Here is a 17,189-nt window from a genome sequence, read left to right on the forward strand (position 1 = left end):
GAGAAAAGATGCGGTTGAACCCACCATTCAGAGGGAGCACCAAGGGTTAATTATTGAGGGGGACCCCGAATTTTTCCCCAAACCAAAAAGAGTTTTTTGCAAAAACCTTACCATTCAGGGTTTTAATTTGGGGTATTTTATTTTAATGTTCTTTTTTTTTATTTTAAAATTTTTGTGTGTTTTAAATTTTTTTTATGTTTTTTAAATTTTTTTTTTGTTTTTTTTTTTGTTTTATTTTTTTGTTTTTTTGTGTTTTGTTTTTATTTAATTTTTTTTGATGTGTTTTTAAATTTTTGTTTTTGTTATTTTTTTTTTTTTTAAATCGTTTTAAAAAAATCTTTTGTATTTGTGTTTTTTTTTTTTTTTTTGAAGTTGTTTAAATTAAATGCTTTTAAGTTGTTGTTTTGTTCGTGCAGTGAAGTTTCCTTTCTTCTTGCGTATTCTTTCCGAGTCTGAACAAGAGAGAAGACTAAAGAAGCTTTTCGCCAGTTTGGAACAAATGGATGGCAAAAAAGCTGGTCAGCGGATTTTATCCCGATTGCCTCTCTAAGATGCCCTTCAGACAAAGGCTGGGGATGAAAATAAAGCCCCACCTGGTACTTCTGGTTTGCTAAAATAATAAGAAATAGATTTCGTTTTCAAAAAAATTTCCAAAAGATTGGAAGTGGGAGCAGTTGAAGAAGTATCAATCGAGGGAGGCCCGGAAAACCTGCTCTTCAGAAACGCCTTTATTGTTAAATCAGGGGTTTTTTCGATATCTATGATTTTTCCCCCGCAACCCGGGCCCTTTTTGTTTGCCCATACTTTTTGCTAACAAAACAAAATTTACTAGGCCCTGATAAAAAACGGGGGCAAATCCCCCCCAACCCAAAACCCCACCTGTCCCCCCGATATCCCAATATGGTCCGGCATCAAAAGTTTTTGTAAAACGGTAATTTTGGTTTTTCTTTGGATAATTTCGAGGCCTTTAAACAACCCGGACACATCCCCCACCCCCCTTGCTTTATTTGTCCATTTTATTGGGGAAACATATGGTTTTTCAATGGGGGGGCCTACAAAATAATATTTTGTTAGACTGGCGTGAGTGCCTTTTTGGACACTTGGCACCACGGTAAAAATTTTGCGCCCCTAACAGTGCTCTTGGTCCCCCTTCAAAAAAATTAGATTTATCCAAAAGGGTTGGGGCTTGGGGCCAAATTTAAAATCGTGCTATCCGACCATGTTGAAAACTTTTGTTTGCAACTGCTAAACCAAAAATTTAAAGATGCGCACTTGATTTTCTTAAAAACGGACTCTGTTTGGAACACCCGTGCGCACGCATTTGTTTTCTATGCAAAAGTTTCCCGTGCATAATACTGTTTTCCCTTGTACTTAGAAGTGTTGCCCGCACCCCAAACCAAATTTTTTAACAATTCTTCAATCAAATATTATTTCCCCCCGGGTTTTGTGACACCGGGGCAAATTTTCCACAGGAATTCGCCCCAAAAGGGGCACCCAAAGGCAATAACACTAAAATAACACGGTGTATCATAATTCTTTTCAGTTTTTGAATTTAAAAAAAATGGCCTTTGAAACTTAAAGTTAAGTGCCCAATAAAAAATCAAATTAAACCCTGTCGTAGTTCACAATACCTACATGATGTGAAACGCAAAAACACATAAACTATTCCTGCTCCCTTCCGTGAACTTTTTTTTTCATCCGAAAATTGATGTTTAGAAAACCTATCATAAACTTTACCTTATTACATTTTAGTAATGATGGGAAATTTTAAATTTTGCAAAAAAAGGCTTAAGCCACTATATTTTCAAAAAGCTGCAAAAAATCGTGATAAAATTGTTTTAGAAAAAGCACGAGGGGCTACTATAAAAAAAACAACAAAGAAAAACTATAGAAAACTTCACCTTTACATAAATTTTACCCCGTTTTAAACCCCCCCTTAGTTTTATTTTCTTAAAACCCGAAGGTAAAATTTTGGAAAAAGGCCCGGTTTTTCTGATTGGCCCTTGACTCTTTTTTGTTTATCCTTAGAGCGCAGATAAGGGGGTAAAGGGGCCCCTAAATGACGAATGGGCGCATCCCCCTTTTTGTTTTTGATTTAATAAATTAAAAGGGGAAAAAAAGGGCCCGCCCTTTTGCTCCCTTTGGACAAGGGCGCGCAGTGGGTGTGACCAACACCCTCCTTTTTTCCCCCGGTTTTCACTGAGACAGTCTGCAAGCCAAGAGGTAGCATCTGATAATAAAAGGTTTCTATTGTTATCCAAGACCTTGACTGAAGTTGTCCTGTTGTGGTTTTTTCTCATGTACAGAATGACTCCAGGGTCCACGTGCGTCGGTAGGAAGGAATGGAACATTCAAATCTAACTGAGTTCAGCATTAGATCTCAAGTCTGATCCACAGACATACCAAAAGCCAGCAAATCAAATGCAACAGAGAAATTGGATATTGACAGCATAGACTCGGCGACGAAGGAATGCTCATCTACCGTCAACGAAGAGAACACAAGAAGTAAAAGAATTAAGAAAAAGATGCCAGTTAAATCAGCTAGCAGACAACGTGGGAATCGCAGAGAGGAAGGCAAATGACAGAGAAAAGGCACCGCATGCATAAGCTGAACTCTGCCCTGGATACTCTGGAGAAGCGTGTTTTTCCAACTTTTTCCCTCAGGGGATGACGTTAAACTGACTAAAAATTGAGACTTTGAGATCTCGCGCGACAATTACATTTGGGCATTGTCGGAAACATTGAGAATTGCAGACCATGTTCAAGCAAACTTCAAATCACGATCGGGATCAGGGGAGAACCTCACTGTGCCAAATGCTTGCATGGATACGCGTTATAGCGCATGTAGCGCACGCGCGTCCAATGGCACTCCCACAAACCATCATCAAATTGGCAAGAAACTCAAGGCCAATACATGACATGTTACTAGAGGGATTTAACTGCAATTTTCGGGACAATCTGACATTTAATCTGATCTGCGAGTAGCAAAGCAAATCTTGCCCCTTGCTGTAAAGACCACGATGGAACATATGCCAGCAGGTCATCATAAGTGTAGAAATGTTATTTTCCGTTTATGCCTTAAGACAAACGTCCATGATTTTAATCCCTTAAATTATACAAATTATTTATTGTATGTTTCCGTTCTTTTGTATACGCAAGGGAGTTTAAACGCAAATACCTATTTTCTTAGATTGCCAGCGCTTAACGACAAAATTATGTTTGACGGTAATATCATATAGTTGTTGTAATATGTGTATTTCCTCTTCTTTTAATTTAAGCAAAATTAATTTTGTAAAAATCAGAATAAATAATATTGAAACTGCTTTAGTGTTTCGGGTCAAAACTTAACTGTTGTCCCGTGCAATGCTTTCTTGCCCGCATCGCTCTACTTACCTGCGGCTTTCCCAGATCAACAGTAAATAGTTGCTTCAGAATCGTGGTAGCTGGGGGTTATTGTTCAATGTCACATTTTCTGAAAATAATTTCGTCAACAACATCACAAGTAGATCGAGATTTGACCTATTTATCATTTATCAGGTGTTAATATATTTCTCTATTTAATATGTTTAGTTATATATATTTCTTTATTCCTTGCCATCCCTGAGTAATTAGTTTCACTTTTACAGAGACAGCGTCTTTGAGATTTCTTACAGCTGCAACAAAAAAGCTATATGTAACTCCTGACTGAATGGTGTGAGTGGGCTGATGTCTTACAAAATACAACACTAGAGTATTTAGTCATTTATTCAGGCTGTATTTATAATGTTTTGAAAAGCATCATTTTCAAAGAAATAAACCATAGAGAAATTTCACAATGGGTATATGCAAACTTTTTATTTCTAGCAAGGCTGACATGTTATTTTCATCAACAAAAATATGGCGAATCACACAAAAGACAATGGTAACATACATAGAATAGATTTTTTACATAATGCCGGTGTGCGTGTGGTAATACAACCATGATTACACAATTTCAATGATCAAGTTTAATGTTTTTTTTTTTGTGTTTTTTTTTTTGAAAATCTGGCAAATGCAATAAGTGGTCCTTAAGATACCTTAGCACCAATTATAATGAGCCTTTTATACATGAGATAAATTATGGAATGACAAGGACACAACTGGAATGTATGATAAAAAATAGCACTTAATCTGGATAGACTATATTCAAACTATATTTAGGTGATGTCTAATCACAATTTCCTGAATTAACTGGTTGCCAAATGTCTAGGTGATATCCATGCACAATCTGTCTGAGTATGTAAAGAGCTTCATTCAATATGGGGCAACAATGCAGCTCATCAACTGAAAGAACTATCCAAATAAAGTGTTACAGAGTGTCCAAAGGAATTCCCAACATAAGGGAATGTGCAGTTTTAAAGTAGAATGTGGGAAACATTCTACTTTGGAAAAACAGTGACAACATCATAACCCTCTGGAGGAGTGACGTGTTCACGTGCGTGTTTCTCGCAGTAAATCTTGTCCTCGACAAAAAAGTGTCCTTTTTGCTTAAGATTGATCCCACAGTCTGTGCAGACGTAGCTTTCTGGGTGGCGAACCTTATCTCGAACTTTGACAGTCAATCCTCTTTATAACCAAATAAAGAGGAGAAAAGTTGTTTAGGAAAACATGTTTTGCAAAAAATCCAACAATTATAATGAAATAATGAACGAGAGAGCAAAAATCCACAGTATTATAAAAGAAATTGAGTTCCAAAACGTTCCACTAGATGGCAACACTGGCATAACACCACAATGGCACAATACATGCAACTGTTATAAAATGCATTTCATTAAAACTTCTCCTATAAAGATAAAGCAAAAAAAGTGAAACTTACACAATCCCTGAACCACATTTGTCACAAAGAGAGAGCTTTTCAGGGTTCCCAACCGTGGCTCCAATTTTTGGGGTGGGGGCTTTGACACTTCTGAAGCCTGAGGGTTTTTCTGTATCACCTGACACAGAGAAACAGTGATCTATTTAATGCTATGGCTTTCTTTTATAAGCCTAAAAATCTGAAGCAGAATGTGTTTTCACAGCTGTAGTCAAAGACATGGCTTTAGAAACTGACTGATTATCAATGACCAGAATCAACAGACACCTATTTGTCAAGAGAAGCTAAGGCCTGGTGGGTAACCTGTGTGTAATTCAGACACAATGTAGTATGGTATACAAGGAAAGGTGTATGAGATTATACCAGTTTCCAGGATCTCCTGCAGAACTTTAAAAGAGGCAGACTGGCGAGGAGGCTCATTGGATTCTTGATTCTCCTGCAGCATTTTGTACACTTCAGAGTCTGCAGCTAATGCAGGTATTGGCTGGCCAGGTCTACAGGGATCTGGGCTATAAAACATGCAAAAGGTCACAATGATGACAGCCACAAGACAAACAATATTATCTCAAAAGTATTATATTATTTAACTCAATCCTAAATGGCTAGTTTCCTACCCCAACAGACATAAATTCAAATAACTATACTAATACAGCACAAAACTGGAATGAGTGTAGCACATAATGATATACAAATGTTCATAATTTGTAGAAAAAAAAACCTTTTAAAAAATCTGGTTGAAAACACTTGTTAATTCATAGAAATTTTGTATTCATGCTGGTACATGTCATATTGGTTTTGAAAAACCGTACATTTACTATACAACTATACACAAGAAAAGTTTAAAGAGCAGGTCATATGGGTTTTTGAAAAATCTCTCTTTTGCAGTTTATAACGTAGCTATCCTTAAATGAAAACAATCTGCAAAGTTGTTAATCAAAAAAGTGCATGATAAATAAAGATATTGTCTCTCAAAGAGAGATAGTCGACTCAGAGTCGCCTTTACGAGTCGTTTACATTTTCAAATCTTTGTCTGTTACCGGTGTACGTCACTGGGTCACACATTTGCATAATCCCCCCCCGCCTGCCCGCGAAATACGAACAGAGTCTGATCTGCCCACAAACACTTTTGCTATTAGTGCGTTTACATCATGTTGAGCAGAGACGCGGTGTTCAAGGATACCACAGAAATACAATTCGAGCCTTTTGTTGTGTGCTTGTCATTTTATCAAGAACTGCTTCTCTAATCTGGGTTTTTATCTTCCTTGGCTTCTAATCTTCTTAATTTGGACTAACAAGCTCTCTGAACCACGACCTGTAAGTAGTGTACGATTGATACGTTAGGTGTACATTTTTCAATTGAGGGTGCTCAAAATATAATTTTTTTTGTGCCAATATGTGATGTATACCTAGTGCAGCTTTAGGTTTCCAGGTAAAGCACGATATTAACTGTCGTTATTACTGAAGCAGTTCTAAAATTTTCGCAGTGAACCTAAGAATAGGCGATTATTGTAGACTGACGTTGTTCTAATTTACTTTGTTTTAATAATAAAGAATGTAGTGTAGCACACAGACTTTATAATAATTGTGAAATTGCTGTTTATTGTGCTGCACTGGCAGTTACAGGGTTAATGCGGGACAGATGAGTGATTTCGGCTGGTGCTCCTGTGATACAACGATGTTCTGCGTTCTGATTAAAAGGTAAGACCAAGCATCTTTTGTCTGTCGTTCTTCAAACATTACAGTAGACATATTTTGGTTTACAAACTGTATTGTTTTTTTAATCAGTTAGTCCCGTTAGCACTCGGCTAACGTATCCACCTAAGTGTTCACAGTTTAGCAGCTAAACTTTAGCTGTGGGCACGATTCGCTTGCATAAGTGTTTTTGTATTTTATGTCATTATAATATGGAAGCAGATTGGTCTCAAATATAATTCACGCAAAAAACACGATTCACACATGCGTAGACAATTTCACATGCATGAAACCTAATTCACGTACACACAAAAAAAATTCACATGCGTGAAAAAAAAAATATTCACAAAAAGCAATTCACATGCGCAAAATAAAATTATATATTCATAAAATACATTTCACAAATGCAAAACACAATTCGTAGATATACAACTGCACAAAAAACCTTTGAATGTTTAAAATGTACGAGTGTCTGAATGTACAAATCGTCATTTACTACGAATCCACTCGGATTTGTGTGTGTGTGTTTTTGAGACTTTCCTGGCAGAGCTCTCTTCCCACGTGGGTCTGTCGTTACTCTTTAGCCAATCAGATGCGAGCTTACCATTCAACCAATCATATCATAAGCCACTGAGACTGCATTCAAGGAGCACGATTCTGCGCACCTTTTGCGCAATATGGATTAATTAGAACGGAAATTAAGCCTTTACATCAGTAATCCCATAGACAGTAAAAGAAATGGACACAGCGACCCATTGGAAACTCAATTGGACAAGTGAAGCCCATTTTTAGCGATTTTTAGCACTTCCGTTTCTGACGCGCAGACTCAAACTAAGCTTGATGACGTCAGCAACCTGTCTGACGGATGTAAATCTTCTAGTAGCTGTGCGTGCAAACTGCCATCGTTAATCTTGCAGAGACGGCGAGCTTGAGCGGGAGTTCTTTTGGCGTGAGTGAGCAGGAGTAAGTAGTCCGATTAATTATTTTGTATAGTATTTTAAAATGTAACGCCAGAGCTTCTATGGGCTTCTCTCTTGACGTCTCCCCGATTGCCTGCGAGCTTCTGAATGCACTCTCGGTGGCTTATGATATGATTGGTTGAATGGTAAGCTCGCATCTGATTGGCTAAAGAGTACGACAGACCCACGTGGGAAGGAGCTCTGCCAGGAAAGTCTCAAAAACACACACACACAAATCCGAGTGGATTCGTAGTAAATGACGATTTGTACATTCAGACACTCGTACATTTTAAACATTCAAAGGTTTTTGTGCACAGTTGTATATCTACGAATTGTGGTTTTGCATTTGTGAAATGTATTTTATGAATATATAATTTTATTTTGCGCATGTGAATTGCTTTTTGTGAATTTTTTTTTTTTTCACGCACGTGAATTTTTTTTGTGTGTACGTGAATTAGGTTTCATGCATGTGAAATTGTCTACGCATGTGTGAATCGTGTTTTTTGCATGAATTATATTTGAGACCAATCTGCTTCCATATTATAAGAATGGATTGATTATATTATTGTTTTATGTAAAGGTGCTTTGTCAATGGTAGCGCTGGCTAACTGGCTCAAGGACTCATCTCTGTGCCAATCACAACAGGTTTGGCCAGCTGACCAATCAGAGCAGAGTAGGCTTGAGGAAGGGAGGGGCTTGCTCCGAACTTGCTTGAAACGAATCATTTCCTAATCATTGGCAAATGACTCTAATATTAAATGTATATTCTGAGAAAATTACAATGTTTTCTGACCTTAGATGCATTTAAACCTGATGTAGGGGACTCCAATACAATATTGGGACACTTTAAAATACCATATGACCTGCTCTTTAAATTTAAATATAGATATTTGTAATGCATGTATTTATAAAAAATTCCTATTTCAAATAAAGGCTGTTTTTTTGTTCTTGTGCTACTCATCAAAGAACCTTGAAAACAATGTATCACGATTTTTGCAAAAACATTAAGCAGTACGGGGTTGTCTGCTGTCCCCATTTCTTTTTTGCGATTGTGGTTGAACCATTAGCAATATATATTTGACAACAGACAGACATTCAACCAGTTGTTGTAGGGTGCCTTTCACAACATATTTCATTATATGCTGACAACATTCTGTTGTTTTTCAAAAATCCTAGCGAGTCTATTCCGCCATTACTCTCTTCCATTACTAGAATCAGAAAAATTATCAGGTTTCACTGTAAATTGGGAAAAAAGTGAATTGATGCCTGTTACTTACAATATTAGTAAGGAGTTCCTAAGATCTACCCTGTTTAAATTAGCAAAAACTCTTTCACATACCTAGAGGCTTTAATAACCAAAAACCCAAAATATCTACTTAGAGTCAACTGGCAAAAGAGAATTGACCAGTTAAAAAAATAGCATAGATTACTGGAGCACATTACCAGTATCAATGATTGGTTCCTTCATTTATTTCAGTCAATCCCTTCATGTATACCACAATCATACTTTAAACAATTAGATAAGATATAAAACAGTGAGAATCAATAAGAGCATCTGTTAAAGCCAAAAGAAAAAGGCGGACTTGGGTTACCTTTTTTTAAAGCATACTACTGGGTACGCATCTGAACATATTTTCCTGATGGAAAGCTGACATGAGATACATGATTGGCTTAAAATTGAACAGGCCCTTTGTTCCAGTTCATCACTGCAGGCACTGTGCAACAGTCCAGGGAAGATTAATAAGCTTATTTATAACAACCATTTTTTGATAGTCAAATCCCTAAAAAATCTGGAAACAAATTAGAACATATCTTAAAGCTCCTAATGTGTTTGTGGATGGCCCTCATAGGTGAAAACCATGCCTTTATCCCCACGCTCAATGACATAGCGTTTTCAATGTGGAAGCAGAAGGGAATAGGGCATATTAGCTCACTCTACCTGAATGGAAATGTCTTTTCCTTTGAAGAGCTACAATCAGAGTTTCAGCTACCCAGTTTCTTTTTTTTTTAAGGTACTTGCAAATTAGAGACTACGTCAGAAAACATCTTCCCAATTTCATGCGATTAAGAAATCATGACATATTAAAGGAAATAAATTGCTTTAACGCTGGTAATTGTAAAGCAGTGTCATATTTCTACAAAATATTAATTGGCCAGATGGACAGTGATACAACTCTAATCAGGAAAGCATGGAAAGAAGATGTGGGCTTCACTACTGAGGAGGAGCATTGGAAGGAATGTTTGCCGAATATACATGAATGTTCTATAAATGCTAGACATAACTTAATTAAATGAATCTTTTCATAGGCTATACATGTGTAAAACTAAATTACATAATATTGTCCCAGAGGTGTCGCCTAAATGTTATAAATGTAAAACTGCAGAACGGAAAATTTATTAACTCATTATGGACATGCAGCAAACTCCAAAGGTACTGGACTGATACTTTGACTTTCTTGCAAAGTCAAAGTGGGAGATTGATCCAGACCCAATGATCGCTATATTATGGGTTTTTGGTGAACATTCCTTTAACAGGCATAAACGCCAGTCTATCTTCTTATCTATGGTTCTTGCAAAGAGATTGATTTGTGGCTTAGTGAGCTGATGAATATTATACAGATAGAAAGATTATGATTTATTATGAAGAATAACAAGTCAGATCTATTTCAGGAAATTTGGAATCCTATATTAGATCACTTGGGTATATGATTGCTCCATATTGGTCATGTATACTGTTTGGTATTTTATTTATATATATATATATATATATATATATATATATATATATATATATATATATATTTTTTTTTTTTTTTGTATTCCTTCAAGATGTGATCATTGTGATCTTTTGATCGGATTTACCTTTTATATTGTATGTGTCAGAGATGTTTATCCCAGTCAATTAATACATTTTTCTGTTTGTTTTTTTTTTTTTTTGTAAATAAATTTGTTCTGTATTTACTTGTTTTGTTCTTTTTTGGACCACACTTTTTAATCTAGTTTATCTTGTATAAGAAAACCAAATAAAATAAGAAATTAATTTCTAGAAATCAAGAAAATTATTTCTGAAAGATCATGTGACACTGAATAAATTACATTTTAAAATATATTAAAATAGAATCAATTATTTTAAATTGTAATAATATTTTACTTTTATTGTATTTTTGCAGTATTGGTGAACATAAGAGACTTAGTTAAAGTAAAATTTTTATGTCTTTTCATCTCACATCATCATTATCAGTCATAAAGGTCGGCAGGTTATCGAGAGAGGACTCTCTATAATTTCATTTCCTGATATATGGGTTTTTTTTCTGCATGTTCATTGTACCACATAACTTTGTTACAAGTATGTCAATGAGGTGTGTATCATGCTTACTTCCTACTGGCTTCACTGGAGGCAGCAGAAGTCTGGACATCATCCACTGCACTGTTGAAACTCTTAATGTTTTCAGAGGAATACAGGCCAGCAGGGTTATTGTACATGTTGCTGACCAACCTCGGACTGCCAGAATTGAAAGGAATGGCACTCCTGTTATGAGCAGAACCTATTTGTTTCATCTCCTACAGAATAAAGAGCAGCTACTATGAGTATAAATCTCAAAAACATCTCAAACAGAACTGTAACTTTAAAAGGTTATTTCACCCAAAATGTCTTTGATCATTTACTCACCCTCATGTCATTCCAAACCTGTATGACTTATTGTCTTCTTTTTGTCCATATAATGAAAAATCTGTGGACTCTTATGTTGTTTTGGACTCCACTGACACTGTATTTTTTCAAAACATCTTCTTTTGTTTTTCACAAAAGAAATACAGTCATAAAGATTTGGAATGACATGAGGGAGAGTAAATGATGACAGAATTTCATTTTTGGGTGATTTATCCCTTTAAGACACAAAAGCAAAGCCAAAAGACTAAAATAATTTCTTAAGAATGGCAGTCAAATTTAATTTTACACAAGGAGAAAAAAGAAAACAGACACGGAGAAGTTTTTCCACACTAATGACTAAGGTTTTAATGACTTTCGTCTGTTAACAACATATTTAACAGTTGTTTCTTATTATGTTTCTCCCTCCGCTTAAATTGGGAAACATTTGTAACACTCAAACTATGTAGTCATACTCCACACACTTCCTATGATCACTCACATCCTGACCCTAAATTTCCCTGCAGGATGTGGATCTTGCATCATGGTTTTGGCTGATAAACTCACTGGTCTCTATGGCATGACATTAACAATGACTTTACTTTGGTAGCCTATGGTGCCATGCCTTTATTTGTTTAGCGGCTATGGTTCTGTTATGTATGACAGTCTCATGCACTACAAGGGGTTTAAAGCTACTGAAAATGATCAAGGGTCCATTTAAAAACGACTCAGCTCCCAAATAAGCAGAGCTAAAACGCACCTGGGTTTCTTTATTTGCCAGATTCATCTTGTATGGATTGGTCTTTCCTTCTTCAGTGACCAGTGGGGACCACATTTTTGTCTCTGATCTGCAAAAAATGGTAAACATATAAAATCATCACGGCTCAATAAAAATGCTCTGCACCCAGTGTGAGAGTCTCAGGCAAGTTGATGCAATTGTACTGATCTTGTATTGTGTAAGTTTACATGGCATAAAAACACATTGGGTTGTCTGTCATGTATAGAATGTCGTTGTTGTCAATTCTGCTGATTTAGACTTGTCACCCAAGTGGTTACCTAACTGAATGACACACATGAGGATATGTTGAAATTGTGAGAATGACTTGTGACAGACTTTAGTAAAAAAAAAAAAAAAAAAAAGAAAGAGAGAGAGAGATGAAAATTAGACCAAGCAGCATTTTACATTGTATGGCATTATCTTCTACTGTGTCACAGAATATTAAATCTAGAATGTCTGGAAGAATTTAATAAAAGACAACTTTTCTGTTTGTTTTGGAAGATGTTGCATTATATCATGATTTTCTGGGTGCTCTACATACTCATAGCTAATGATACATTCAGGTAAACCACTGCATGTTTCCCTTTGCAATGTAATGCCCCACCTGTCAATGGAAAGCACCATTTCCTCTATGCAAGCTTTGATTTTATTTTGTGCTTGCAGGTGAGTCATGCCCTCTGTTGATTCTCCGTCTATGGCCAGGATCATGTCCCCAATACAAAGGTCTGCTTGAGCCGCTTTGCTCCCTGGAGTCACCTGAAAAAGTCAAAACTGGTCATCTTCATCATAATCTAAAAGGCTGTAGAATTCACTATTGTGTAGTTTTTTCATGCCCAAATTTTGACAATAACTCTTTGGTGTAGATTTCACTTTTTACATGATGACTTCCTCTATGTCAGGGTGTGCATCTTGTTTCTGAGAAAAACGTTGAGGTTAAACATGCACTCAGCAAGTTTTTATTTACATTTTGCTGACTCTTATATTGGGATGAATATCAACTAGAATGCAAGTTTGTTTATTCCTGAACTGCTGCTTCATACAAACTGCTTGTTTATTTTCTGGACACTCTCGGATCCAATCCTGACTAAAGGGTCGTTCACATTAAGGATGATAACTATAATGATAACCGAAACAATAACGTTTTGATATTTGTTCTAATTCTGTGAGAATAGGATGAGCGACAGATGACATAACGGCAGGGCACGCTTACAATAAACAGAATGTTATTGTGCGTTGTGGACGCTATTATACAGGCCCTTCTCAAAAAATTAGCATATTGTGATAAAAGTTCATTATTTTCCATAATGTAATGATAAAATTAAACTTTCATATATTTTAGATTCATTGCACACCAACTGAAATATTTCAGGTCTTTTATTGTTTTAATACTGCTGATTTTGGCATACAGCTCATGAAAACCCAAAATTCCTATTTAAAAAAATTAGCATATCATGAAAAGGTTCTTCTAAACGAGCTATTAACCTAATCATCTGAATCAACTAATTAACTCTAAACACCTGCAAAAGATTCCTGAGGCTTTTAAAAACTCCCAGCCTGGTTCATTACTCAAAACCGCAATCATGGGTAAGACTGCCGACCTGACTGCTGTCCAGAAGGCCATCATTGACACCCTCAAGCGAGAGGGTAAGACACAGAAAGAAATTTCTGAACGAATAGGCTGTTCCCAGAGTGCTGTATCAAGGCACCTCAGTGGGAAGTCTGTGGGAAGGAAAAAGTGTGGCAAAAAACGCTACACAACGAGAAGAGGTGACCGGACCATGAGGAAGATTGTGGAGAAGGACCGATTCCAGACCTTGGGGGACCTGCGGAAGCAGTGGACTGAGTCTGGAGTAGAAACATCCAGAGCCACCGTGCACAGGCGTGTGCTTTTGAACCAGAAACAGTGGCAGAAGCACCTGACCTGGGCTACAGAGAAGCAGCACTGGACTGTTGCTCAGTGGTCCAAAGTACTTTTATTTTTCGGATGAAAGCAAATTTCGCATGTCATTCGGAAATCAAGGTGCCAGAGTCTGGAGGAAGACTGGGGAGAAGGAAATGCCAAAATGCCTGAAGTCCAGTGTCAAGTACCCACAGTCAGTGATGGTCTGGGGTGCCATGTCAGCTGCTGGTGTTGGTCCACTGTGTTTTATCAAGGGCAGGGTCAATGCAGCTAGCTATCAGGAGATTTTGGAGCACTTCATGCTTCCATCTGCTGAAAAGCTTTATGGAGATGAAGATTTTGTTTTTCAGCATGGCCTGGCACCTGCTCACAGTGCCAAAACTACTGGTAAATGGTTTACTGACCATGGTATTACTGTGCTCAATTGGCCTGCCAACTCTCCTGACCTGAACCCCATAGAGAATCTGTGGGATATTGTGAAGAGAAAGTTGAGAGACGCAAGACCCAACACTCTGGATGAGCTTAAGGCCGCTATCGAAGCATCCTGGGCCTCCATAACACCTCAGCAGTGCCACAGGCTGATTGCCTCCATGCCACGCCGCATTGAAGCAGTCATTTCTGCAAAAGGATTCCCGACCAAGTATTGAGTGCATAACTGAACATAATTATTTGAAGGTTGACTTTTTTTGTATTAAAAACACTTTTCTTTTATTGGTCGGATGAAATATGCTAATTTTTTTAGATGTAGGAATTTTGGGTTTTCATGAGCTGTATGCCGAAATCATCAGTATTAAAACAATAAAAGACCTGAAATATTTCAGTTGGTGTGCAATGAATCTAAAATATATGAAAGTTTAATTTTTATCATTACATTATGGAAAATAATGAACTTTTATCACAATATGCTAATTTTTTGAGAAGGACCTGTATTTATCATTACAGTCATCGTTTTTGGTGTGAAATGGCCTTAATATTTACACTGAGTACTGACAAGAAGTGGCCCCCATGAAAGAGAACCACTCTAGTAAAATAAAATAGTTTATTCTAGAAATCAAATGTTGGTGAACAATGTTTTAAAATAGTATTTCTTTATACACACAACTTTTAGTTAACAAAAATACTGAGTGCCCCTTTAAGAGATGACAGGCAACTTGTTGCGGTTGAAGGTACACGTTTGAGTGTCATATTACCATTATAGCATGCATTCATGCCATGAATACTTGTAATGTTTTGAAATCAAAACAGGTTAGGTGACTGAACACTAATCTGCGAAACCGTATGGAATCAAGTACAGAACTAGTTCTATTTTGCGAAAGAACCTGTTTTTGCGTCAAGACGAACTAGTTATTCGCTAATTAGTTCCATTTGTTTCACGAAACAGTTAATCCAAGTGCTCGAGACATTGCAACACTGACGTTCAGGTCGATATGGTCGCGTTCACGTGCGTTTTTGTTGGATGCTGCTGCTGCTGCATGTAGGCGTGACACGTTTTTGAGAAAGTTTATCCAGACTGTGGAGTATAATATGTTGGCCTGGTGATGTCTGTGAAATCCATTTACCCTCTGTGATAAATTATTTACAAATCCAAAGTTAATTGCTTACCCTCGAGATTGTCAGAGGTTGTTCGAAATCTTTTCCCCCGACCAGACGGAAGCCCCACGGTCCAGGACCATGTAAAACAACCCGTAAAGGCATTATACTTCCAAACACGGCTGGCGTATAGTAGTGCACTGTAATCTGTGCTATGAACTCCGCAGTGGAACTGTAGCGGGACAGGGCGTTCACTTTGAAGAGACGATACCTGGGCGGAGCTTCCTCAGAAGCAAGCGAATAATAATGTCAAGTCTCTGTGCTGATAAGGGCTTATTTCCTATGTTTGTTTAGGGGTGGACCGTTACGTCATCTTATATTGGAGTTTACCATGTATGGAAGAGCCAAATCCTGAGATTTGGTATGTGGCACTCCCAAATCCAGTCGAATTACTGGCATGGGGGGATATTCGCTTAGTGCATGACTTTACAGGACTAATGGATCACATTCTCAGCATTCCCAAAGAGCGGAACAAGTGCAGACAACACGGGCAACGCGGAAGCACAATTTCAATATTTAATTTACACTAGAGTTGTATAAACGTAATCAACAACACTTCCACAGAATGGATAGCCTACAGTACAAGTGAAGACAGGCTGCTTTTTTATGAGAAGGACATTTCAAGTGCTCCTCGAGTCAGTCTACAACATGTTAAACTATGTCTGTGAGGACATTTTCCAAAGTTTTTTAATTTGTACTTTTTCAGATAAACTGCCTTAGTCAGGGGATGTATTACAAACAACTTCCTATCTTAATTCCATTCCATTTAAAAATGTTTCCTAAAATGTTAATGGTTAGTACAGATAAGGATTTTGAGATAGCATGTTATATAGAGCCAGGGGCTTATCAATCTGTTTAGTAACCATGCCGGATGCAGTTATGATGTCATTTGGAACACTGAACTAAACGATCTTAACTTCTGAACATACCTCTTAACTTGGAAACACCCTTCCTGCAGAGTTTAACCCTGCTTAATAAAACCTGCCTGTAATTATCAAGAGGTTCTAAAGTCTGTCAGTAACAGTTTCAGGTATGCCAAACTGAACTGTGCAGAATGGAAGAAAATAAAAAAAATTAAAATAAAATAATAATCCACTTTTGCCTTCCCATGACTTTCCAATAGAGAGAGAGAGAGAGAGAGAAAATATGGTAGTTCGAGGAGAGAGAAATGTCAAATAATCAGTCATGCCCACAGAAACTATATTAGAAACTTCATCACAGCAGTTGACTTTTTTTTTTTTTTTTTTTTAAATTTAATGCTATAGGGTAACATACAAATGAAGCTAATTTACTAATTGGTTTATTGCAGAAATGCATCATCACAGGCTGTGATAAAACCCGTTTGTATTATTATTATAATTTTTTTTTTTTTTTGTAAAATGAGAAATTATGCAATAAAAATAAAATTAAATTGAATATATGTATACAACTATATAGAGTAAACTATTAAAATAGCAATTATATATATATATATATATATATATATATATATATATATATATATATATATATATATATATATATATATATATATATATATATATATATATATATATATATAAAACTGCATTAGAAACCCCAGCAAAACAGTGATGACTTTTTTGTAATTTAATGCAAATTAATTAATTGATTAATTACTGTGGAAATGCAAACTGGTCATCTTCATCATAATCTAAAAGGCTGTAGAATTCACTATTGTGTAGTTTTTCATGCCCAAATTTTGACAATAACTCTTTGGTGTAGATTTCACTTTTTACATGATGACTTCCTCTATGTCAGGGTGTGCATCTTGT

General features: G+C 36.5%; 1 protein-coding gene and 1 pseudogene across 1 annotated transcript; one reads left to right on the top strand and one right to left on the bottom strand.

The window, feature by feature from the left end:
* Positions 1-2,307: 2,307 nt before the first annotated feature.
* LOC109078938 lies at positions 2,308-2,985 on the top strand (annotated as a pseudogene).
* Positions 2,986-4,343: 1,358 nt separating this feature from the next.
* Positions 4,344-15,622, bottom strand: LOC109078947 (PDZ and LIM domain protein 1-like). Its single transcript, XM_019094116.2, has 7 exons — positions 15,409-15,622; positions 12,511-12,662; positions 11,889-11,976; positions 10,859-11,043; positions 5,195-5,340; positions 4,835-4,952; positions 4,344-4,584 (listed from the first exon to the last, which is right to left on the bottom strand). Exons 1-7 carry the CDS (start codon positions 15,499-15,501, stop codon positions 4,398-4,400), a joined length of 969 nt encoding a protein of 322 aa, XP_018949661.2. The 5' UTR covers positions 15,502-15,622; the 3' UTR covers positions 4,344-4,397.
* Positions 15,623-17,189: the final 1,567 nt, after the last annotated feature.

Source organism: Cyprinus carpio, chromosome A13 (assembly GCF_018340385.1).
Source record: "Cyprinus carpio isolate SPL01 chromosome A13, ASM1834038v1, whole genome shotgun sequence".
NCBI classification, from domain to species: domain Eukaryota; kingdom Metazoa; phylum Chordata; class Actinopteri; order Cypriniformes; family Cyprinidae; genus Cyprinus; species Cyprinus carpio.